General features: G+C 43.8%; 1 protein-coding gene across 1 annotated transcript in view; it reads left to right on the top strand.

The window, feature by feature from the left end:
- LOC126455440 (cadherin-86C-like) overlaps positions 1–27,287 on the top strand; it is a 290,066-nt gene that overhangs the window by 106,766 nt on the left and 156,013 nt on the right. The window contains exon 10 of the mRNA XM_050091193.1: positions 17,021–17,170. Coding sequence (XP_049947150.1) covers positions 17,021–17,170 — 150 coding nt within the window. The remainder of the gene's footprint in view (positions 1–17,020; positions 17,171–27,287) is intronic.

The raw sequence follows: 27,287 nt of genomic DNA, 5'->3' as shown, positions 1-27,287 counted from the left end.
GCCACGGGGTACTGCAGGTAGCCTTGCTTGGGATCTTAGCGCAGCCACTGGAACAGTTGTCTCCACACACACAGTCTACAGACGACTGAACAGACATGGTTTATTCGCCCGGAGAGCTGCAAGGTGCATTCCACTGACCCCTGGTCACAGGAGAGCCCGTAAAGCCTGGTGTCAAGAACACAGTACATGGTCATTGGAACAGAGGTCCCAGGCTATGTTCACGGACGAGAGTCCAGGTGTAGTCTGAACAGTGACTCTCGCCGGGTTTTCATCTGGCGTGAACCAGGAACCAGATACCAACCCCTTAATATCCTTGAAAATGACCTGTATGCAGGTCGTGGTTTGATGGTGTGGGGTGGGATTATGATTGGTGCACGTACACCCCTGCATTTCTTTGACAGAGGAACTGTAACAGGTCAGGTGTATCGAGACGTCATTTTGCACCAGTATGTCCGCCTCTTCAGGGGTGCAGTGGGTCCCACCTTCCTCCTGATGGATGATAACGCACGTCCCCATCGAGCTGCCATCGTGGAGGAGTACCTTGAAACAGAAGAAATCAGGCGAATAGAGTGGCCTGCCTGTTCTACAGACATAAACCCCATCGAGCACGTCTGGGATGTTCTCCGTCGACGTATCGCTGCACGGCTTCAAATCCCTAGGACACTTCAGGAGCTCCGACAGGCACTGGTACAAGAATGGGAGGCTGTACCCCAGCAGCTGCTCGACCATCTGATCCAGAGTATGCCAACCCGTCTGTGCGGCCTGTGTACGTGTACATGGTGATCATATCTCATATTGATGTCGGGGTACATGCGCAGCAAACAGTGGCGTTTTGTAGCACATGTGTTTCGGGACGGTTTTCTCAACTTATCACCAATACCGTGAACGTACAGATCTGTGTCGTGTGTGTTCCCTATGTTCCTATGCTATTAGCGTCAGTTTTGTGTAGTGCCACGTTGTGTGGCACCACATTCTGCAATTATCCTTAATTTATGGGCATGAGTGTATAACTGAATGAGAAATTTAGGAACTTGAAGAACAAAACGGCTTCCGGCAGGCACGTCCTATAGCATTAGACAAGTGACTGACAAGAGAACGGCGCATAACACGGTTTTTGTGGACTTGAATAATGCCAGTTACAGTGCACCGCTTTCTCTGATTTAGAAACAATGAATAACCAGAGCATTCATAAATGTTGTGTACAAGCTGTTAGAAGGCTGTATTCAGATAACGCTTCTTGTGTTAAGTTAGGAAGTTACTATCACAGGCATTTAAGGTTAGCGGAGGACTGAGACAAGGATGATACTTGGCGTCTCCGCTGTTTAAAATGTTTTTGAACGGAGCGATGAACAACTAGAAGATGAAGGGCAATAACGTGGGAATTAGGTTGCGGGAGACGCCAGTAAAGGACAGCAAATGAAATGTTAGTAATTTTTTGGTCAATCGGCTAAGTTGTTTGTACTCGGTTATTGTTTGCGATAGCCCCTATAATGTTCTTGACGGAGCAGTTTATCGATTGACAACTTAGTTTTTCCTTGTTAACAAGAGTAATATAATTTTTTCGTATTCACCATTCGATAGAGGTTTGATCTATAGGCTTAATTGTGAGTTACGCCTGTAAAATAGTGACCCTGGAAACAAAAAAGAAGCAACAAAGACAAGTATAATGCATAGCGAGGGGTTAACTTCGCATTACGAAGAGATACAAGATCAAATGAAGAAAAAACTGACGCTTACAAGAAGAGCTACAAAGACAGATTTAAGGAACGGCAAGAAAGTCACGAATGACAATACAAAGTTTGCAGTTAATAGCCTGGACGCACAAGTGGTGGACGTCATTTTGAAACCTCCTGCACACGGGCCTTATCGTCACTTGAGAGACGTGGTAGTTCAAGGCACGGGAAAGTCGTTAGACCAACGGATGAAACAGATCCTACAGTTCAAAGGTATCGGGGACAGGAAGCCTTCTGAATTCTGGCGACATCTCACGAGCAGGGGGTGGGAGAAACAGTGATGTCGGATGAGACCCTTCGACATGTGTCGCTGGCTGCCAGTGAAGACAGCAATAATCTCTTGCGGGAAAGACGACATTAATTCTGTGCCGACAGGGTGCACGCAGCCAGCATCAGGGCAGGCAGGCACCTTGGCAGTAGAACAGGAAGCCGATGACCGCAGCACAGCTGAGACTGCAGCTACACGACGGAAATTTAGGAAGTCCGTCGACGAACAGCTTCATGGCTTGAAGTCACAATGGAAAGAGACGCTAAAGCAATTATCAGCGCTATAGTTGAAGAAACTAGACAGTACGAGAAGTGGTAAAGCCGAACAACGGAGGCAAGGTCCTGAAGGCAGAATTTGCTGATTATCACGAAAAGTTCGGCATGCGGGCCACGAGATGCGTATTGCCTGCTCATTCCCAAACGGTTACAGCGGTCTGCAGTAGGTGCAGCACGCCACACAGCCACACAAGAACACTAGAGCAGTGACACAGAGATGGGCATTACTGCAACGGACAGAGATGTAGGAGTGATTGAAGGGAACAAGGTTGCAACGCGCAAGATCGGCCCAGTCATACAAGGGGACTCTTCTGTGCACACGCAGGCTTCTCAGCCAGCTTACCCGCTTACGTTGTCACATCGCTTGAATGTTTCAAACAGGAGGACAAATCAGTGCTACGTGATCGATTCTCAAAAATGGTTCAAATGGCTCTGAGCACTATGGGACTTAACATCTATGGTCATCAGTCCCCTAGAACTTAGAACTACTTAAACCTAACTAACCTAAGGACATCACACAACACCCAGTCATCACGACGCAGAGAAAATCTCTGACCCCGCCGGGAATCGAACCCGGGAACCCGGGCGTGGGGATCGATTCTCGCTCGGACATTAGTGCACTGCAAGTAAAGCAGAAACAGGAAGTGGCAGTAGGCGCATCGCTCCACTTAACCGCCGGTAACAACTCGCCTGTCAGGGCGTATAGAGAACACGAGGCGACCGTGAATATTGGGTTCAGCAAGAGTGTTAAATGGAGATTCGTGCTGGCTGGTGTGCAAAAAACCGATCCTTGAGGCAGATTTCGTCCACGACCAATAGCTGGGTTTACAGCTGAGCTCAGTGCAAGTAGTGGAGAAGTGAAGCCAAGACGTGCACAATAGGCAGTAGTGCCATAAACGCCGTCGCGTTACTTGTAGAAGTGGTCACATATGAGACGAAGCAGGAGATTCAGAGTAACGGACAGACGTAGTACATACCACCATGCGTCATATCGAGACTACCGCAAGCCAACCAGTCTCCCGATAGCCCAGAAGACAAGCATCCAATCGGTTTGCTGAGGCAAACGTGGTGTCTGACCACATGTTGCAGGCAGGAATCGTACGAAGGTTCGATAGACTGTGGTCATCACCACTGCATCTCGTTAGGAAGAGAGATGGCACGTGGAGACCCTGCTAGGATTACCGGCGTGATTAACGCACAAAGAATATCTGACCACTATCCTGTGCGAAACTTGCGGGATTTTACAAATGTTTTATCTGGGGCTACGATCTTCACCGTAGTCGACTATAGAAAAGCTTATAACCAGACTTCGGTCACTGAAGAAGACATCCCCAAGATGGCTGAGTTAACACCTTTCGGGCTGTATCAACTCCTCCTTATGACATGTGGGTTGAGGCTCAGACCTGACAGAGATTTGTAAACGAGGTGTTGAGGGCTCTGGATTTCTGCTTTGCATATGTTGATGACGTATTTGTATTCTTGTGGTAAGGACTATTGGACCAAACTGCTAAGGTCATCGGTCCCTAGGCTTACACACTAATTAAACTAACTTAAACTAACCTACGCTAAGGACAACACACACACCCATGCCCGAGGGAGGACTCGTACCTCCGACGGGGGGATATTAATATTCTCAAGGACAGCTGAGCTGTATGAAGAACTCCTTAAAGCAGTAATCGGCGGAATAAGGGAATTTGGCATATTATTAAACGAGGCAAGACAAGAGACGTTTCTCGGGCACAAGGTATCAACCACTGCTATCCACTCTTTCAAGAAAAAGTGGAGACGCTACGGAATTTTCCGCGACCTACAGGTTATAACAGTTACGTTGATTCCTAGGAATCATCAACTTTTATAGACGCCATCTACCTGAGGCATTACTGACGGATGCACTAGCAGCGAGCAACACAACAGGCAAGCAACACTTACTATGGACGCCCATCACGCAGCAAGCATTCGAAATGATAAGGACAAGTTCGCAAAAAGCAGTTCTGTTGTCTCACTGAGTCCATAACGCACCGCTGCCAATTGTTGTGGACGCAGCCAGTTGGCTATTGATACAGCAATCCAGCAAAGCGTGTAAGAACGTTGGACGCCCTTACGTTTTTTTTTTTTTTTTTTTTTTTTTTTCACGAAAGTTATCAGAAGCTCAGCCTAAGAGAATCGGCAGAGTTTCCGCCACGATAAATTATAGCCACTTATGAGCTGATAAAGCCACAGATGAGCAGCTACAACAGCTGTTGAGAAACAACCCCACGTCCCTCAAACTCAACCAAGTGTGATTGCTGGGTGGGAGAGATCTAATTTGGTGCAATAGATCCAGGAACCTACCGAAGCCGTTTGCGACACAGTCGCTAGGAAAATCAGTTTTGGCAGCGTCCACAGCCTCGCACATCCCGGCACGAACACCATTGCCAAGGTGATGACAGAGAAGTTCCTATGGCCAGTATTTGGGCGAAGACGTACGAGGGTATTTCGGAAAGTAAAGATACACCGTACGCCAGAGGAACAGAAGAGTTTTGGCGAACAAGTTGGCAACACTGGTGTTAACCTTGAACCGTTAGCTTTCTCCTCGCGGTCGTTCGGCAGTTGAACGTTGCTTCTGGTTGAAGCAGGTCGTGTTTAAAATGGCTGCGCCGATTCAGAATCCCGCCAAATGCGAAGTACGCTCCGTCATACGTTTTATTCGTGCAAAAGGTCAGCGACCAGCGGATATTCACAAAGAAATTGTTTCTGTTTATGGGAACATTATGAATCGACAAAATGTAATGAAATGGTGTCGTCATTTCTATGAAGGTAGGATCGATGTTCGTGACGAACAAAGAATAGGTCAGCCATCTGTGATCTCTGATGCCCTTCTTCGGAGAACGGAGGAAGCAATTCGTGCGAATAGACGTCTCACATTGAAAGAATTGCTTCAGATCATACCGGACGTGTCAATGACAACTCTTTATGACGTTGTGATTGTCAAGTTAGGGTACAGGAAATTGTGTGCGTGCTGGGTTCCAAAACTGTTAACGGAAGAACACAATAAGAAAAGGATGGGCTTTGCACTCGACTTCCTCACACGCTATGCTGAAGCAGGTGATGAGTTCCTTGATCACATTGTGACAGGTGACGAGATGTGGGTTTATCATCATACACCTGAATCCAAGCAACAATCAATGCAATGGCGCCATTCGGAATGGCTCTGAGCACTATGGGACTTAGCTTCTGAGGTCATCAGTCCCCTAGAACTACTTAAACCTAACTAACCTAAGGGCAACACACACATCCATGCCCGAGGCAAGATTCGAACCTGCGACCGTAGCAGTCACGCGGTTCCAGACTGCAGCGCCTAGAACCGCTCGGCCACTCTGGCCGGCGCGTCATTCACATTCACCAAAAGCCAAGAAATGCAAAACGTCGATTTCAGCGAAGAAAATCATGGCTTCTGTTTTTTGGGTCAGACAAGGCATTCTTCTGTTGGAATTTATGCCTCCTGGAACGACAATTAATGCTGCTGCATATTGCCAGACTTTGAAACGTCTTCGAAGTGCAATTCAAAACAATCGCAGGGGAATGCTGACAAGTGGAGTCCGCTTGCTTTATGACAACGCTCGGCCTGACACAGCGGTCGTAACCAACGCACTACTCAAACAATTGAAATGGGACGTATTGGACCATCCGCTATACAGACCGAACCTTGCGCCCACCGACTTCCATGTCTTCCGTTACCTGAAGTCACATCTTGGTGGAAAATCATTCCACGACGATGAAAGATCAAAGATGAAGTTGAAATGTGGTTCCGACAACAGGACTGTGGGATACAAAAGCTTGCACACCGACTTAATAAATGTTTGGATAACGGGGGTGATTATGTCGAAAAATTACAAATAATCCAGTTAATAAGATGTAACTGACGTTTTCTAAATAAATGTTCTATTTAAGGACTGTGAGCCATTGTATCTTTACTTTTCGAAATGCCCTGTCGAAGATGAGAAATGCGGGTTGGCGTCTGCATCAACGAGTGGGAGACTTTTCAGATACGACAAGTCGATTTTCTCACGTGCACATAGATCTCGTGGGCCCACTTCCGCCATCGGAGGGATATCGTTATTTGTCTGTGGCTATGGAGAGGTGTACACGTAGGGCAGAAGTTATTACGGTAGAAATAACAATAATAACACTCAACACTCAAAAGCCAGTCAAACTATCATAAAAACTATAACAATTAAAAAGTCAAGAGTAATGAGGTGTTTCGAAAAGCTGCATAGCTGTATGAAGGTACTTTATTCGCACTTACTGGTTTCGCGTCAGTATAGACGCATCTTCAGGTTTGTCATGGTTATATTTCCATATTGTAGATGGAAAATTATGGAGTCACAGCTTTCGGGAAGTTATCCACGTTAAAAGTCAAATCACAATGGTGAGTTGTCTAATAAAATTGAGTACTCCCAAAAGACGCTTGTCAAAATGTACAAAGAAGACTGCTTAATGAGCCATGCGTCTAGGGACAGTACTATAAGCACATGGGAAATAACATCCAAAAAATAAGACTTTAACATGGAACTGAAACGTCTAGAATGGAAGAAATCTGAAAAAGGTAATGGCATCCACGACTACGTGTATTTCGCGATTCGGTTGTCCCGCACATGTCACAACAGACAGGCGGCGACAGTTTGAGTCAACGTTGTTTCTGGAGCTATCTAGATTATGTGGATTGCAGCACCGCTATACTACAAGCTATCACCCCTCAACGAATGGAATGGTCGAGATACGGCGTAGAACTTAAGTTCCATGATAACTGTCGAACAGCAGCACTACCACTAGTTTTGTCGCGACTACGCACAGCAGCTAAACCGGATATTGGGGCGTCGACCGCTGAGAAGGCATACGGAGAAAAGTTGCGTCTGCCGTCAGAGTTCATTTCAAGAAGTAGACGTCTATGGAACCAGAGTTGCCGTACATGTTACAGCAACTGAAGTTGCAAATAGCCAAGATATACCCACCCCGGTTTCACGTCATGGATTTAGAAATGTACTTGCACACAGGGGCATGGCGACATGCTCACATGTGATAATGCGAACCGATGCTGCACGGGCGCCGCTGCAATCTCCAAACTCGGGACTTTTTTGTTTGTTAAGAGGCAATGAAGATACGATTCAAACGGGGTACAACGACCGGCCTCTTATAGTGTCGTGTGAAAGGCTTAAGCCTGCATATCTGCCCTCCACGGACGTGCATACGCTACAGCAGGAGAGGAGGACTACTGAACAGGCGACTGCCACCATAGAGGCAGAACAGCCGGCGTCAACCAGGACAGCAAACGAAGACAGAGAGTCCAGGGATGCATACAAGCGCAGAGAGTAGGTCGACAAGTACGACATAAATTCCCGCATATTCCCGGAGCTCCGTTCTAATGCGGGGGCGGGAAGGGATTGGGGGAGGGGGGGGGCTCTGTGTGGGAGGAACTAGTTCAGAATAGCAAATGAAATGTTAATTATGTTTTGGCCAAACGGCAGTGTTTGTACTCTTTATTCTTTGTTACATAACTTTCTTGACAGAGCAGTTAATCGGCTGTCAAGTTAGTTTTCGCCTGTTAACAAGAATAACTATTCAACACTCGATAGTGTTTTGATCTATAGGTTTAATTATGAGTTACGCCTATTAGGTAATGACACACTGTTCTCCCTAAATTTTGCCGAAGGTCACATCACTTTTGCCGAGAAGCAGAGGATGTAATAAGCGGACCAGAAACGGATGGAAAATCGCTCTAACGACGATCTACATCTACATCTACATTGATACTCCGCAAGCCACCCAACGGTGTGTGGCGGAGGGCACTTTACGTGCCACTGTCATTATCTCCCTTTCCTGTTCCAGTCGCGTATGGTTCGCGGGAAGAACGACTGTCTGAAAGCCTCCGTGCGCGCTCTAATCTCTCTAATTTTACATTCGTGATCTCCTCGGGAGGTATAAGTAGGGGGAAGCAATATATTCGATACCTCATCCAGAAACGCACCCTCTCGAAACCTGGCGAGCAAGCTACACCGCGATGCAGAGCGCCTCTCTTGCAGAGTCTGCCACTTGAGTTTATTAAACATCTGCGTAACGCTATCACGGTTACCAAATAACCCTGTGACGAAACGCGCCGCTCTTCTTTGGAACTTCTCTATCTCCTCCGTCAGACCGATCTGGTACGGATCCTACACTGATGAGCAATACTCAAGTATAGGTCGAACGAGTGTTTTGTAAGCCACCTCCTTTGTTGATGGACTACATTTTCTAAGCACTCTCCCAATGAATCTCAACCTGGTACCCGCCTTACCAACAATTAATTTTATATGATCATTCCACTTCAAATCGTTCCGCACGCATACTCCCAGATATTTTACAGAAGTAACTGCTACCAGTGTTTGTTCCGCTATCATATAATCATACAATAAAGGATCCTTCTTTCTATGTATTCGCAATACATTACATATTGATGGCAAATGGCAAAATGCACTGACGTAAGGGAACATAACAAATGCCCCGGCACCAAGGAACAAGCAACGGCGAAGTTGGTCGGCTGTTTACGTGCTACTGTCGTGAGCAACTATAGAAAGTGATCAAAGGACGGCGAAACCACGTGTAGGCGATAAGGCGTTAGATGTCCATGCCTCGGTCCAGATTGTAAAGGGTGGAAGCTTCTCTACTCCGTAAACCAGGATAGGAAGCGATCTGTGGAAGATTTGACATCAGAGTACAATTCTGGTACGGCGCAAGTGTTTCAGAACATACTATTCAGCGTACATTGTTGAACATGGTACCTCGCAGCAGACGACCCCTACTCGTCGCCATGTTGACTCAAGACATCATCCATTACGATTGCAGTGGGCACGCAGTCATCGAGATTGGACCGTAGATCAATGAAAACGTATTGCCTTGGATGAATCACGTTTCCTGTTACACCAGGTCAATGATCTGCCCGGATAAGCTATCATCAAGGCAAACGGCTGCTCCAAATATGCAAAGCGCCACGGAGTTCAGAATGCTCCTTCTACTCTGTTCTTGGATGCCAGTTTTGCTTATCTTTACAGGCAATTCTTTCAGTGCAGTTCCAGCTTTGCCACACGTTGACTCCCTCCTCATTTTCATCACTCTAGCCCGTTACCTGTCATGTTCTTAGATTTTTTAAAGTTAATACACATTTTATCAGTGCTGTTTTTGTGGAGGTTTGTGTTTACCTCCTTCCAATCTGCCTGACGCTTTCTCATAGCATCTCTCCCACACAGACATCGAAAGCTACGCGATATATCTTTCCATCTCCTCAAGGGAATAACTGACTTTCCTAGAACATTATGTGCTGTTCCTCGCCCGATTTTGCACCTGTCCTGTATGAATCCGCTACATGGTGCTTTGACGATTTTCATTCGAGACCACTGAGAATGTCAAGACGTTTTTATGGAGGAGTCACAGGCATTTAAAGCGAATGATTTTGTTCAGTGATGGACACCACGTGAAAATTCCAACTCTCATATTCACCAAAGAATAGAGAAATGAAGCGAAGAAACTGACAGCATCCATTAATTAAGCATCTTCCGTGTCTCCTTAGTGAAAAATAATTTACATTAGCGTGAAACTTCCTGGCAGATTAAAACTGTGTGCTGGACCGAGACTCGAACTCGGGACCTTTGCCTTTCGCGGGCAAGTACTCTACCAACTGAGCTACCCAAGCACGACTCACGCCCCATCCTCACAGCTTTACTTCTGCCAGTACCTCGTCTCCTACCTTCCAAACTTCACAGAAGCTCTCCTGCGAACCTACCATAAAACGACAAAGTGCAGTAATTCACATGAAAGGTCAGCGACCTGATCACATAACAGCCATTTAAATCAACCTGACGCACGAATTGAGCAATATCCCGGAGAAGGACTTTTCTGAGAGTTTCGTATGGTCGTATGAACGTTTTGTACATTGTACTCAAGTGGAGGGGGGCGGGGGCGTAACATAACACAGGAATATTAAAACATCATCTTAACTTTTTTCCATTTTTTATTAATCTAGTCTCGAAACCTTCTGCACTGACATGCTACTACAACCTTGCATTTGTCCTCGAACCATTCCTGCTTGGTCAGTTTGCACTTACTGCTAATTTCATTTTTTAGACATATTTATTCCCTTTTGCCTGCTTCATTCACTGTATTTTTCTTTTTTTTTCTTTTTGTAAATTAAATTTAACACCTACTGTGTTATCCAAGGATTTGTCCTTTTAGCTTCTTGATCCTCTTCTGTCTTCACTGTTTCAAATTACCCATTCGTCTTCTACTGTATTCCCTTCCTCTGTTTAAGTCAACCGTTGCCTGATACTCCATCCGAAACTCTCAATAATCTCTGGTTCTTTCAAATTACCGAGATCTAAACTCCTTAATTTTCCACTTTTTTGCAGTTTTTTTAAATTTTTAAATTATGGTCGTATTCCACATCTGCCCCTTGAACTGTTTTACAGCTAAAAATCTGGTTTCAGAATCTCTGCCTTACCATTATATAATCAATCTGAAACCTTCCAGAGTCTCCATGTGTCTTCCACATATACAACATTCTTACAGGATTCTTAAACCAAATGTTAGCGATGTTTAAATTATGCTCTATGCGAAATTCTACCAGGCGGGTTCCTCTTTCATTCCTCTCCCTTTATAGACACGACGTCGCCCTTTGGCAGACCGCACAGCGATTACCCATAAAAGTGTCTGAAAATATCTTTCCTTGGTCGCGTCCGCAGGGTTATGTGCGTTTTCAGGTGGAATAGAGGAGTGGTAGAGATAATGCGCAAGCATCTCCGATTATGATTCGCTAAACATGGAGGTATAAATCACAGTATGAATAGCAAGATATGGAGAACGATTTTGCAGACTTTGGATAAATCTCAGGAAACCTTCCTTGAGAGGATAAGAAAGAAAGAACGTCATATGGCCGAAAATGCGTTCCATGGGATGGCTGACAGAGTAGGTTTCAATGACTGAAAGCACACATGGGGATGTTCTGTCTTTACTATTGTTTTAGTGGTATGGTGGTGGCGAACCATCAGCACCAGTTCAGCATTGATGTGTGGGCGGGGACTATTGGTGACCGCCCTGTGGTACCGGCCGTCTTTCCACAACACCTCACACGTGAGGCATATCCGTTCCTGCGGCTGACACTACCTCCCCAACTGGAAGATGTGCCTTTGGTGGTACAAAGGGTAAGGTAGCTACTACTTGATCGGTCTCCACTCAATTCCGCTTTACCGTGCAGAGGCATCTCTATAGAATCTACCTTGACCTCACACTGAGGCTAAATTAGTGCTGATGGTTCTCTGTCACCATATCACTAAAACACTAGTACAGTCAGAACATTCCAACTTGTCTAAAGTGGTGTCACGTGTGCTTTCTGTCACTGAAAACTACAGCATCAAAGATTTTTCATCTTCATCTTCATGTAGGTGTACCTCCCTTGGAACACATTTCCTGCCGTATGACTTTTTCGCTCCTTATCCTCTCAGAGATTGTTTCCTGCCGTTTTCCCTATTTAGCAAAAATCATCCTGTATACAGCACCAAGCTCCGACCATCTGTACATTTGGGAACGTAGGGAAGAACTCTGGGAACTTCGACGTAATTGGGCTAAAATGCGGTGAGCCCAAGGGAAACTGGGCTTGATTGTGGGTAGGTCCGTCACAACTACGTTCTGTGGCCTTCTACAGGTTACAGCTCGACACCTTGCTCACTGCACAGACACTGGCACTGGTTACGTCAATGTGTGATGCAGTGTGACTTGCCCGAGGTGGCACAGCTCCTCAGGTTACGTATCGGCACTGGCCGTAAGTGAAACTTGCCGGTGCAGTGGCGAAGTGTGATTCTCCATTTTGAGTTTCTATCCCCTATTTAGGATATTTTTTCCTTGCACTTGTACTTCCAGGGGAGGGTACACTAGAGGTAGATATCAGCAAGGATTCATTCATCTCTGTGGTAGGCCACTAGAGAGAATGCGAATATTTAATGACTGTGAATACCAAGGGTCTGCATGAAAACGAATCAGTTATAATATCCCAATATTCTAATCATCTCTCTCATACATCTTGAAGATCCTTTACGTTACAGCCATGAATATCATAGCATGATACCTGTATATTTTCTGAGCGTCTAAGTCTCGCTTGGAAAGTAAATAAAGTCGGAACTCTTTCTGTTTTCTGCATTGTCTTTGTTAACTCAAGCCGGCCGCTGTGGCCGAGCGGTTCTAGACTCTTCAGTCCGGAACCACGCAGCTGCTACGATCGCAGGTTCGAATCCTGCCTTGGGCATGGGTGTGTGTGATGTCTTTACGTTAGTTAGGTTTAAGTAGTTCTAAGTCTAGGGGACTGATGACCTCAGATGTTAAGTCCCATAGTGCTTAGAGACATTTTTTGTTATCTCAAGCCAAGTCGTGATCGAGAAAGAGAAAACATTTTTACCGGCTGCATTTTGTGTCTTGAAAGCACACCCGCTAGTGGTGCTTGCTGCTTACTTTTCTTATGTACTCAGTGTAAGAAAAAGTTATGGTCAAAGTTTCAGGAGACATTCCTCACACATAGAAGAATAAAGTGTGTTATATGAATATGGATCAGGAAACGTGTTATTTCCATGTTAGAGCTCATTTTCTACTTCTCTTCAAAATCACATTAATCATGGGAAACACACAGAAACAGGACATACCAGTATGACATGAAACGTTTTGTTACATGAAATGTACAAATTAATCGCCTGGTTACGTTTGGTTAGGACGTGCAGTATGTTGTAAATCTTAGGTTGTCCGCCAGTATTTGTTGTTCGAACTGAACGAAGATGATGTTGAAATGTGACTCGCTTCATTGTTTGTTTTGACATGCAACTAACTTCATTGCTCTCTTAGCGTCAATACGTAACATCAACTGTTTGATGTTCATCACAGACTTGGTTTCTGGTCAGTGCAATAGAAGTGTACCCAAAAGCGGAGTTGGAAGAAGTCTATTAGCTATATGGATTAACAGATGGCAATGGCCGTGGCGCTCAGTTTTTGTATCGGGGGTGGTTTCCAGAACGACAATGCTCCGACAAGAGGACGCTTGAAACAACTAATCGTCGTCTTAGGGGCATGCGACCTTTAAGCCTACTACTCGCAACTGTGGGAGGCCTATGGAGGAACTTCTTCGCGCAATTCATGACAACCCTAGTGTCATTGTAAGACAATTAGCTGCAACATGCAATGTTGACCACACGACAGTCTGTTGAGTGCAACATGAGAACCTGCTGTATCTGTACCATGTACAGTGCATTCAGACACTGTCAGCAAGAGGTTTTCCTGCTCGGGCACACTTCTGTGAATGGTTCATTAAACAGTATGTCAACCCTCACGTTAGTGCAAATGTAGTGTTCACAGATGAGGTTTAGATTCAAAGCATATGATTAAAATGTTGAAAAGTTGTAAAAAGTGAGCTCTTACATCAACCATGCCCATATAATACATTCTATTCCTCTACGTGTGAGGAATGATTCCTGAAAGTTTGGCCATACCTATTTGTTATACCCTGTCTAATCAATATAGTGCATACGAAAACAGTAGAAGTACATTATTACGTTTCTGTTGGGCAGATATCATAGATACTTCTCGTGCCCCTGAACCTGCGCTACAGATCATATTGTACGCCTTGTGGAGGGAAACTAAACTCTCTCGACAATGCCTTTCTGAGAAATAATGATTTTGACTGAACCTGTACAGTATCCATTGCAACTTTGGGTTCCTCAGAAGCCCCAAGTTTTGACTTACAGGTCATTGAGGGGTGAAATGAGTAGGCAGCCATCCAGCATGAGAGTACAATGTCTGACCAGTTTCCGGCTGGAGGCTGTAATCGCATTATTAGAGTAAAAGCTGTGGAGACAGTTTTTATTTAAATCAGTAAAAAGTTTATACGAGGGTTACTCCAAAAGAAACGCACACTATTTTTTGTAAAAATACAGTTTTCATTCTGCATGTGTGAAAGTTTTACAGTGTGTAGATACATCCTTCCCACTTGTTTTCAAACTTAGTTCAACCTGTTCCCGTGAGTGGCGCCGTCACAGCATGTCTTCAAGATGGCTGCTACACTTGACATTCGTCAGAAGCAACGTACTGTCATAGGATTCCTGTGCTGTGAAAACGAGACAGTGGGAAACATCCACAAGAGGTTGAAAAAGGTGTACGGAGATGCTGCTGTCGATCGCAGTACACTTAGTCGGTGGGCAAGCAGGTTACGTGATGAAAGCGGGCATGGCAATATTGAGGATTGTCCTCGCAGCGGCTGGCCTTGTACTGCACACACTCCGGACAATGTGCAGAGAGTTAACGAATTGGTGGCTGCTGACAGAAGCCTCACAGTGAACAAATTGTCACGCTACGTTGGGATAAGGAAAGGAAGTGTTTGCAGAATACTGAAAGTGTTGGCGTTAAAAAAAGTTTGTGCCAGGTGGGTTCCCAGGATGTTGACACTGGCTCACAAAGAAACAAGAAAAATGGTATGCAGCGAACTTTTGGAACAGTACGAGAATGGTGGGGATGAATTTCTTGGAAGAATAGTGACGGGTGATGAAACATGGCTCCATCATTTTTCACCAGAGACGAAGAGACGATCAATGGAGTGGTATCATGGAAATTCACCTAAGAAAAAAAATTCAAAACCACACCTTCTGCTGGAAAAGTTATGGCTACGGTGTTTTTCGATTCCGTAGGACTCTTACTTGTGGACATCATGCCAAATGTAACCACCACAAATTCTGATTCATATGTGATGACACTGAAGAAACTTCAAGCTCGACTGAGTTGTGTTCAACCACATTGGCAAAAGCAGGATGTTTTGCTGCTGCACCACAATGCACGGCCACATGTCAGTCAGAAAACCATGGAAGCGATCACAAAACTCGGATGGACAACACCCAACACCCACCTTACAGTCCTGAACTGGCTCCATGTGACTATCATCTCTTTGGGAAACTGAAAGACTCTCTTTGTGGAACAAGGTTTGAAGATGATGACTCCCTAGTGCACGCTGTCAAACAGTGGCTCCAACAGGTTGGTCCAGAATTTTACCGTGCGGGTATACAGGCGCTGGTTCCAAGATGGCGTAGGGCAGTTGAGAGGGATGGAAATTATGTGGAGAAATGAAAATATTGTTCCTAAAGGATTTACACTACTGGCCATTAAAATTGCTACACCACGAAGATGATGCGCTACGGACCCGAAATTAAACCGACAGGAAGAAGATGCTGTGATATGCAAATGATTATCTTTTCAGAGCATTCACACAAGGTTGGCACCGGTGGCGACACCTGCAACGTGGTGACATGAGGAAAGTTTCCAACCGATTTCTCATACACAAACAGCGGTTGACCGGCGTTGCCTGGTGAAACGTTGTTGTGATGTCTCGTGTAAGGAGGAGAAATGTGTACCATCACGTTTCCGACTTTCATAAAGGTCGGATTGCAGACTATCGCAATTGCGGTTTATCGTATCGCGACACAGCTGCTTGCATTGGTCGAGATCCAATAACTGTTAGCAGAATATGGAATCGGTGGGTTCAGGAGGGCAATACGGAACGCCGTGCTGGATCCCAATGGCCTCATATCATTAGCAGTTGAGATGACAGGCATCTTATCCGCATGGCTGTAACGGATCGTGCAGCCTCATCTCGATCCCTAAGTCAACAGATGGGGACGTTTGCAAGACAACAACCATCTGCATGAACACTTCGACAACGTTTGCAGCAGCATGTGCTATGAGCTCGGAGACCATGGCTTGACGCTGCATTACACACAGGAGCACATGCGATGGTGTACTCAACAACGAACTTGGGTGCACAAATGGCAAAACGTCATTTTTTCGGATGAATCCAGGTTCTGTTTACAGCATCATGATGGTCACATCCGTGTTTGGCGTCATCTCGGTGAACGCACATTGGAAGGGTGTGTTCGTCAACACCATACTGGCGTATCACCCGGCGCAATGGTATGGGGTGTCATTGGTTATACGTCTCGGTCACCTCTTGTTCGCATTGATGGCACTTTGAACAGTGGACGTTATGTTTAAGATGTGTTACGACCCGTGGCTCTACCCTTCATTCGATCCCTGCGAAACCCTACATTTCAGTAGGATAATGCACGATTGCATGTTTCAGGTCCTGTACGGGCCTTTCTGGATACAGAAAATGTTCGACTGCCAGCACATTCTCCAGATCTCGCACCAATTGAAAACGTCTGGTCAATGGTGGCCGAGCGACTGGCTCGTCATAATACGCCAGTCACTGCTCTTGATGAACTGTGGAATCGTGTTGAAGTTGCACGGGCAGCTGTACCTGTACACGCCATCCAAGCTCTGTTTAATTCAATGCCCAGGCGTATCAAGGCCGTTATTACGGCCAGAGGTCATTGTTCTGGGTACAGATTTCTCAGAATCTATGCACCCAAATTGCGTGAAAATGTGATCACATATCAGTTCTAGTATAATATATTTGTCCAATGAATACCCGCTGATCATCTGCATTTCTTCTTGGTGTAGCAATTGTAATAGCCAGTAGTGTATCCATACACTGTAAGACTTTCATACACGTAGAATAAAAGATGGATTTAAAAAAAAAAATAGTGTGCATTTCTTTTGGAGTGACCCTCGTAATTACCAGCATGACATGTATTAGAAGACTCCCACCTAGTAACGATTTTGATGTCTGTTCTGTATAACTGATGATCTGTGCTTTTCAGGGTAAATATGGCGTGTTTTCCATTTTCCTGTCGGACAACATAACATTCGAAGTGTCGCCTACTGTGGGCCAGCAGAGGGCCAGCTTCCACCTCAGAGTGAGAAACAGCGAGCTGTTGGACTACGAGCAGCGGCACCAACTCAGTTTCCACGTCAGTTGCAAGTATTGTCACATATGTAATCCTAGAAACAGCACTCTCTTTCACAGTAATTCAACAAGTATTATAAGCAGCGCTATGTGTTTAACACAAAAAGTACTGGTTTTGTTTCTAAAAAGCAGAAAACTTGTTTTGAGTAGTTGCAAAGCACTGTTGATGGACGTCATATAAGATCCTTCACTGATCGGTGCACATGGAACCAAGTGGAAAGGTTCTGAGCTGTGAACTGAACTACGCCACCCAACAGACTACTCATTTAACTGAAGAGCCAGCCAATGGTGAAAAAGTGGCTTGTTTGCCATTCTTTTAGAATTATTGATCAGTCACTTTTTGTTATTTTTGGATCACGCTGTATTTTACCGTGATTATATCTGTCTTGTCCTTGCTGAAAGAAAGGTGGTCAGATCCTATATATTGAAATGGGACAGGGGACCGGATATTGCAGTAGGAGTAATGGTTATCAATGCCCACCGATTTGCTCTTTTAACCGCGTAATTTTGGGCAAAATTTCAAATATCATGCTAAGCTGCAAGTTGTTCAGGGTACGAAAGAAACATTAGCAAAATAACAGACCTACAGCCATAACTATGACAGTCAAAAACAATTACAGCGAAGGATGCCAATTCCTTCATGTTGTTGTTGTTGTGGTCTTCAGTCCTGAGACTGGTTTGATGCAGCTCTCCATGCTACTCTATCCTGTGCAAGCTTCTTCATCTCCCAGTACCTACTGCAACCTACATCCTTCTGAATCTGCTTAGTGTATTGATCTCTTGGTCTCCCTCTACGATTTTTACCCTCCACGCTGCCCTCCAATGCTAAATTTGTGATCCCTTGATGCCTCAAAACATGTCCTACCAACCGATCCCTTCTTCTAGTCAAGTTGTGCCACAAACTCCTCTTCTCCCCAATCCTATTCAATACCTCCCCATTAGTTACGTGATCTACCCACCTTATCTACAGCATTCTTCTGTAGCACCACATTTCGAAAGCTTCTATTCTCTTCTTGTCCAAACTAGTTATCGTCCATGTTTCACTTCCATACATGGCTACACTCCATACAAATACTTTCAGAAACGAATTCCTGACACTTAAATCTATACTTGATGTTAACAAATTTCTCTTCTTCAGAAACGCTTTCCTTGCCATTGCCAGTCTACATTTTATATCCTCTCTACTTCGACCATCATTAGTTATTTTACTCCCAAAATAGCAAAACTCCTTTACTACTTTAAGTGTCTCATTTCCTAATCTAATTCCCTCAGCATCACCCGATTTAATTTGACTACATTGCATTATCCTCGTTTTGCTTTTGTTGATGTTCATCTTATATCCTCCTTTCAAGACACTGTCCATTCCGTTCAACTGCTCTTCCAAGTCCTTTGCTGTCTCTGACAGAATTACAATGTCATCGGCGAACCTCAAATTTTTTACTTCTTCTCCATGAATTTTAATACCTACTCCGAATTTTTATTTTGTTTCCTTTACTGCTTGATCAATATACAGATTGAATAACATCGGGGAGAGGCTAAAACCCTGTCTCACTCCTTTCCCAACCACTGCTTCCCTTTCATGCCCCTCGACTCTTATAACTGCCATCTGATTTCTGTACAAATTGTAAATAGCCTTTCGCTCCCTGTATTTTATACCTGCCACCTTCAGAATTTGAAAGAGAGTATTCCAGTTAACATTGTCAAAAGCTTTCTCTAAGTCTACAAATGCTAGAAACGTAGGTTTGCCTTTTCTTAATTTTTCTTCTAAGACAAGTCGTAAGGTTAGTATTGCCTCACATGTTCCAACATTTCTGCGGAATCCAAACTGATCTTCCCCGAGGTCCGCTTCTACCAGTTTTTCCATTCGTCTGTAAAGAATTCGCGTTAGTATTTTGCAGCTGTGACTTATTAAACTGATAGTTCAGTAATTTTCACATCTGTCAACACCTGCTTTCTTTGGGATTGGAATTATTATATTCTTCTTGAAGTCTGAGGGTATTTCGCCTGTCTCATACATCTTGCTCACCAGATGGTAGAGTTTTGTCATGACTGGCTCTCCCAAGGCCATCAGTAGTTCTAATGGAATGTTGTCTACTCCCGGGGCCTTGTTTCGACTCAGGTCTTTCAGTGCTCTGTCAAACTCTTCACGCAGTATCTTATCTCCCATTTCGTCTTCATCTACATCCTCTTCCATTTCCATAATATTGTCCTCAAGTACATCGCCCTTGTATAAACCCTCTATATACTCCTTCCACCTTTCTGTCTTCCCTTCTTTGCTTAGAACTGGGTTGCCATCTGAGCTCTTGATATTCGTACAAGTGGTTCTCTTCTCTCCAAAAATTCCTTCATATTGTAGTGAAATTAACATACAAAGCATCGTTAATTCGATGCAGTCTGGATATACATTTGAAATGGTAAAAGTAGTCACATTATTTAACTAGAGGTTTTTCCAGTCCTGTACATCGACAGGTTGTAGCATGTAAACCAAGGATACCTAAACTAACTGCTCCACGTCGATTACATCTGTAAGTACATCTATATTCTACAAACCACCATGAGGTGCCTGACAGAGGGTACGTCCCATTGTAACAGTTATTAGAGGTTCTTCCTGTTCCATTCACGTATGGAGTATGGGAAGAATGGTTGTTTGAACGCATCTGTGCATGCAGTAATTATTCTAATCTTATCCTCACGATTCCTACGTGATCGATACATGGGGGGTTGTAGTATATCCATAGAGTAATCATTTAAAACTGGTTCTTGAAACTTGGTTAATACACTCTCTCGGGAAAACTTACGTCTGTCTCCGAGAGTCTGCCATTTCACTTCCTTCAGTATCTCTGTGACACTCTCCCATGGATTAAACAAAACTGTGACCATTCGTGATTGCCTTATCTGTATACATTCAATATCCCCTGTTATCCCCATCTGGTACGGGGCCCATACACTTCAGCAATATTCTAGGATGGGTTGCTCAAATGATTTGTAAGCAATCTCTTTCATAGACTAATTGCACTTCCCCAATATTCTACCCATAAACCGAAGTCTACCACCTGCTTTACCCATGATTGAACCTATATGATCATTTCAATTCATATCCCTACAAAGTATTACACCTAGGTATTTGCATGATTAGGCCAATTACAATAGTAACTCATTGATATTATGGTCATAGGATAATACGTTTTTTCATTTTGTGAAGTGCCCCATTATACATTTCTGAACATTCGGAGTAAGTTTCCAACGTCTGCATCATGTTGATATCTTATCAAGATCTGACTAAATAGTTATGCAGCTTCTCTCAGATAGCTTAAGAAAATCAATGAGCATCACATTAGTTGTCATTAGCGTGACATTTATGCCACTGAGAAAATTTCCTATGTGCAGTTGCTTCTAAGAAAGAGATACGCTCTCCAGAATCCCATACTGGATCAATGGCTAAGCAGGAATTTGCAATAACCAGGAACTGTTCGATTCTTGGGTTCCGGTGGTAAATGCGGTGATAGACAACGTCGGGTTACAAAAAGTCTAATAAATTTGTGATTATTGTTATTGATATAAACGTCATGCAGATTGGGTGTTATTGCGAGGAGTTACTGGGAAGATCAGATGCCTCAAGTCAGTCACACAGTAATAATACCAAGTAAAAGAAACAAGAAGAGAGCATTTTCCATTTTACGTTGCGAACTGGCGGCGTATTTAAAGGTTCCCTAAATTCAATGTCTGCTCTGAATGCTCATCAGTGCGACCCACCACATCAGGTGAACTGGATAGTGTCATACAGTAAATGGAGTTGTGCTAGTCAGTGTAAAAGATATTTTTAATGACTGGTTACAGTCGGATTCTTTAGTTACGAGCAACGTAACAATTCACCATAAAAATAACAATACCATATGTGAAGAACACAGAGCAAGTTGAGTGCTGCCAACATGGATGAATGACAGATTGATTGCTCGTCCCAAGAACCACTGCAAGAGTTGCAGTGCTAGCTAATCAACCAACTCTAGACAGGACACACTTTCTGACTGAGGAGAAATAAAAAAATATTTGTTTTACACCTGAGTGCCACGGGATGGCCTGATGGTGATCAGTGGTTGGGAGTCAAAGTAAAAGTGCGCCTATAGATTAAAACAGAGCCACCAACACAGACACGCGCATTAGCATGTCACGAACGAATCCATACCGCAGATTAACAAAGGCCAGTATGCCAGCCGGCATGTATGGGGATTTTAGGCGGTTTACAACATTAGACTATGCGAATACTGGGCTGGCACCCACGTCCCGCATCAGTTATGCGGCTCGCAAACATTTAGAAAACATTCACGCACTTTCACATAGGATAACACTAGACGTTTACAGTTGGGAGTGTGGGGTGGGTGTTGGGAGAGAGAAAGTGGTGGCGACAGGAAGAGCATCTGGCCACGTTCTACCACAAACATTGTCAAATCCGAAAATTAACATGTCGGCTTGGAGAAGGTACTGGATAAAGGCCAAGAAAAAGAGGAAGGCTACAGATTAAAACATTTTTTCCCCTGATCGTGTTGTCCAGTCGACAACATGTCGAAAATAAGTAATGGGGGAAAATCATTAATTTAACAAGATTCATTATTCAGACCTCTCAGGTTTGTCACATAATTATCTTAACGATCTTCCATTTAACACACATCAAGCAGAATTACGTCTTTTTGCAAGTGCAGCAAGTATTATAATCAGTCCCGATAGAAACACACCAACAGAAGAAACTCTCAATATTGACTGGTTTTCTGCCAATGGCCTCTCTCTTACTTTTAAAAAGGCTCAGCATATCCAGTTCTGCATATTAAATGGTACATTACCAACAACAAATTTAAAGCATGAGCCGGATTTAGTAAACAACGTAGAATCTTGAAAAATTTTAAGTGTACATATTGATGAAAATTCAAACTGAGAAGGGCACACATTTTAAAGATTCTTGAACAACAGTTCAGTTCAGTCTCTTTTCAACACTGCATTATTGCAAATCTTGGATAAAGAACCGTCAATAAGTTCACATTGCCTAATTTGATTCAGTAATGTCATGCAGAATTGTACATTTCATAACTCATCTACAGGAAAGAAAGTCATTTTTGCACGAAGACGAATTATAACAATACAGTGTGCTGCACACCATCGATCCTCTTATCTAACTGTTTGGGTCAACAATGTAGGAAAAGATAGATAGCTCCTTACCGTAAAGAAGACATGTCAAGTAGAAGATATCTATCTTTCCCTACATTGCTGATATTCCTGCCTCAGGTTTCCATAGCTTGTTTAAGGATTTAGGTACTTTTATTACAGTATTGCAGTATGTATATAATTTGTCTTGCGAAAATTTTTGTAAATAATCCAGTAGAGTTCAGAAGGGATAATAACATTTATGAAATGAAATAATCGTTCAGCATTAGCATCTGTAATTACAATAGGATAAAGAAACTACTTTCATTTCTTTTAATTAAAGTTGACTGTAGCTCAGGAAGGAACAAATAATGCTATTACTAAAATCTTTGATAACTTGAAAGGTAAAGGTAGAGTCCATGAACCAGGAAAGTACCTCGCCCAAGCTGACCTTTTACTCCCTGGAGAAATCACCGAAATTCGTTTAAACAGCAGGCAGAGTGAACCTACTGCGGCCTGAAGGACTGGGTCGACAAAAAATCCCCGCCCCTACTCGGGATTTATCCCAGATTTCCATGGCAGGAGCCTAGTACTCTGCCCATGTTCTTCTGAAAATAACTTTATTGATAAAAACTGTTGACATTACAATTCACGAAGCCGGCCGGAGTGGCCGTGCGGTTCTAGGCGCTGCAGTCTGGAGCCGAGCAACCGCTACGATCGCAGGTTCGAATCCTGCCTCGGGCATGGATGTGTGTGATGTCCTTAGGTTAGTTAGGTTTAATTAGTTCTAAGTTCTAGGCAACTGATGACCTCAGAAGTTATGTCGCATAGTGCTCAGAGCCATTTGAACCAATTCACGAAAATCTACAATTCTTGTTTCAAAAACATTACATATACATTACATAGAACATCAATAAATATTACAACATCAGTACACTGATCAGCCAAAACATTATGATGACTCCCCATCGCGACTTTGGATGCCGCCGTGTGGCATTGAGGGCACGTGATGCGGTAAAAATGGTTCAAATGGCTCTGAGCACTATGGGACTTAACAGCTAAGGTCATCAGTTCCCTAGAAGTTAGAACTACTTAAACCTGTGGTGTCACCACCAGACACCACACTTGCTAGGTAGTAGCTTAAATCGGCCACGGTCCATTTAGTACATGTCGGACCCGCGTGTCGCCACTGTGTGATCGCAGACCGAGCGCCACCACAAGGCAGGTCTCGAGATACGGAAGAGCACTCGCCCCAGTTGTACGGACGACATTGCTAGCGACTACACTGATGAAGCATCGCTCATTAGCCGAGCAGATAGTTAGAATAGCCTTCAGCTAAGTCCATGGCTACGACCTAGCAAGGCGCCATTAGCCTTACATAGTTTGATAGTTATCGTATGAAATGTCTCATCAAGAACGTTGTAAACCAATGATGGATTAAAAGTTAAGTATTCCCAAAGCAACGTACTTTTCTTTATAGCAATTCATTGAGCGTCCTGTTTCAGACTTCAAGATATTCTGCGTGAGCTTATAGCGTGCCTATCGGCCCCCTCAAAATAACACTATGTCGGCACTTCTGTCGACACGTCAAAACCTAACTAACCTAAGGACATCACACACATCCACGCCCGAGGCATGAGTCGAACCTGCGACCGCAGCGGTCGCACGGTTCTAGACTGAAGCGCCTAGAACCGCTCGGCCACTCCGGCCGGCGACGCGGTAAAAAAAAAGTATGTAAGTGGAGCAGACACGGAAGGGGGTCACCCTAGCGAAAATGTGGGCTCCAAATGAGGAAATCCACTGAGATAAGGAACTTTGACAATGGACAGATTATTAGTATTACGCAGAGCCTGTGAACTAGTATTTCGGAAATGGTGAAGCTGGATGAATGTTCACATGTTATTGTCATGAGCATCTACGGAAAGAGGTAGAAGGACAGTGAAATTACCATTAGGTGCTAAATGGTTGGGCATTCAAAGTTTGTACTGGAATGTTTCACTACAAACAGCAAGAAACACCAGCTGAAAACTGCCGTAAGGTACTAAATTTAATAAATGACCATAATGCACAAAAAACTTTGCAAAACACAGTGAGCGAAAGATTATTCAGCAGGATGAGTTACCTTTGAAAACTGCTAAATTAAATAACAAATACACTGCACAAACAGCTTTGTCAGTACGTAACTTTAGAACTGCTACAGCTGCAACTGCACACTGCAAAATGTACACACAATGCTGAGGCTTCAGTGAACATCTTAAGCACATTCCCGAATAACAGATCACTTGAATCAATAACAGAACAAGAATGACTGAGATGAATGAAAATCCACTGATAAATTACTTTTACAGGAAATATTATAAGTAATAATACATACATCAAAAAAAGTTTTGCATCACCCTGGTTCCCAGAACTCCTGAAGATAGACATTGATTGTGGATATTGTATCACAGGCACAATCCCTTTGACTGTTCAGAGATGTCACTAAACCTGCCCAAAGATGTAAACAACAATGCATGAGCAGCGCCTATTAGACGGTGGGGGTCCGACAGCCAATCAGTTCCAGTCATTCCAGCAGGAAGGTGGTACTCGGCTTGTATTGTCTGTAGTTCAGCCATGTTTAGACGGTCAATACTGCAGTTCAATCACATCCGCATTGTTACTTTGTTCCAGGAATGGTTCTCAACAAGGGAAGTGTCCAGGCATTTCGGAGTGAACCAAAGCGATGTTGTTCGGACATGGTGGAGATACAGAAAGACAGGAACTGTCGATGATATGCCTCACTCAGACCGCCCAAGGTCTATTACTGCAATGGATGACCTCTACCTATGGATTAGGACTTAGAGGAACCCTGACAGAAATGGCACCATGTTGTATAATGCTTTTCATGCAGCCACAGGACATCATGTTACGAAACAAACAGTGCGTAATACGTTGCATGATGTTCAACTTCACTCTCAACGTCCATGGTGAGGTCCATCTTTGCAACCATGACACCGTTAGCACTGTACAGATGGGACCAACAACATGCCAAATGCACCGCTCAGGATTGGCATCACATTCTCTTCACCGATGAGTGTCACATATGCCTACAACCAGACAATCGTCGGAGACGTGTTTGGAGGCAACCCGGTCAGGCTGAACGCCTTAGATATGCTGTCCAGTGAGTGCAACAAGGTGGAGATTCCCTGCTGTTTTGGGGTGGCATTATGTGAGGCCGACATACACCACTGGTGGTCATGGAAGGCACCGTAACGGTTGTACAATACGTGAATGCCACCCTCCAATTGATAGTGCAACCATATTGGCAGCATATTGGTGAGGCATTCGTCTTCATGGATGACAATTCACGGCCCCATCATGCACATTTTGTGAATGACTTCCTTCAGGATAACTATGTCGCTCGACTAGAGTGGCCAGCATGTTCGGCAACCTCTGAGTGAAGACTGGTGAGCCTCCACCATCCATTTGATAGTATTTCCTTGCAGCGTGAAAGGCGTTTAGGTACTTGGCTAATCCTCACTGACTGCTCAGTCTAGCATACAGGCAGCTTTCACCTTGTGCCATAAAGATATATACTAAATTTCATTTACAGTGTGGCTGTTCATGTGCCAATGCCACAATTTTCCAATTTTCAGTCATGTGTCTATAAAGGTCTGCCCCAATAGTTCCCTCGAGGCTAGGTTTGTGATGGGGAGGTACATATGACCCTGAGAACACTGAAGCAGATGAAATCTATTCAAGCTACAAAATTCATCAGCTACAGTTCCCAGAGTCCACTGTAAGCCATTCAGTATAGGTACCCAGAAAAAATACTGTCCAGTCCACCCAGAGCACCCTCATTTACCTAAGGAAGAGTTGATATTGTGCAGACCATGTGGGAATTCAGGGCAACAAACTAACAAATGGAGCTTCCAAGGAGGTTTGTAAAATACCTTCAGTAGATAAATCTGTGTCCTTCTACATCTTATTCTATCATTGTTGACAAGAAGGATCATGAGAAGAGGAGTGAGGACTGTCTGGAAGAAAGAGAGAATAAGCTGTTGTTGGGGATGCCAGCTACTGATTGGGGTATACCTTCTTTGTGCCACAGGGTGAAACCAACTATTGGATCTGGTGTACCTCCTGCTAACTGCAAAGGCAACACAATATGCTAATTGCATACCTGACACTGCCTTTTGGCGCATGGTTTCCTTCTCCTGCAGTATCTACCAGTGTGTTCTACCTGCGGTGCACCTCTGTCTGTAATGAGCATGGATACATGCTCCCATTCTGGTGCATAAATGTCTTCACTGACTTTCTTTCTCTCCCCCTCCCCCTTCCCCCCCTCCCCTCCCCCCACCCAAGTACAATGTGCATCTCCTCCACATTTAACATGCCACAGAAGATACTTAGGATATTAATAATAACAACAAAAAATGTTTTGATATAATGATAACTATTTGTTTGCCTCAGTGGATAGTACAGTGGTGTTTGCTTCTGGGGTGGAACAGTCATGATTGCCTTGATGTACTCCATTGGCACCAGAAGAGGCATTGCACAACTTAGCTAGGGACTTGCTCTCATTTTGTGTGATAACATACTAAGTGTCAGATGTTTATTGAAGTTTTGTTGATCTACCGAGCGTTGTGATAGAGTTTTGGGAAAGAACACACAACTTGTGTTAATCACCCAGCTTTTCTATTTTGGATGTCTTTATGCATTTTCTAGATCATTTTATATAATTTTATTTTATAGTATTGTTATAAGTTTATTTTTATTGTAATTTTTAATTACTGTTTGCAAGCTAATTGTACTTTACATTGGATACTAACAAACATGTTGAGTACCCCTGTTCCAACAAGCAATATATATCTGTCTAAGGTGTTACTGGTCAGTAGCTTTAGATGTGTCTGCGGTTAGCACTTCACTCCCCTAGCTATTAATCTTTGCATCCATAACTAGAGCTACTATTTCTCCTTTAACAACAATGTAGGAAATGATTAATTCCT

The sequence above is a fragment of the Schistocerca serialis genome, chromosome 1 (genome assembly GCF_023864345.2).
Source record: "Schistocerca serialis cubense isolate TAMUIC-IGC-003099 chromosome 1, iqSchSeri2.2, whole genome shotgun sequence".
Classification (NCBI taxonomy): domain Eukaryota; kingdom Metazoa; phylum Arthropoda; class Insecta; order Orthoptera; family Acrididae; genus Schistocerca; species Schistocerca serialis.
Note: the sequence above shows the minus strand (reverse complement) of the source record. Positions and strands in the feature narration are given on the sequence as shown.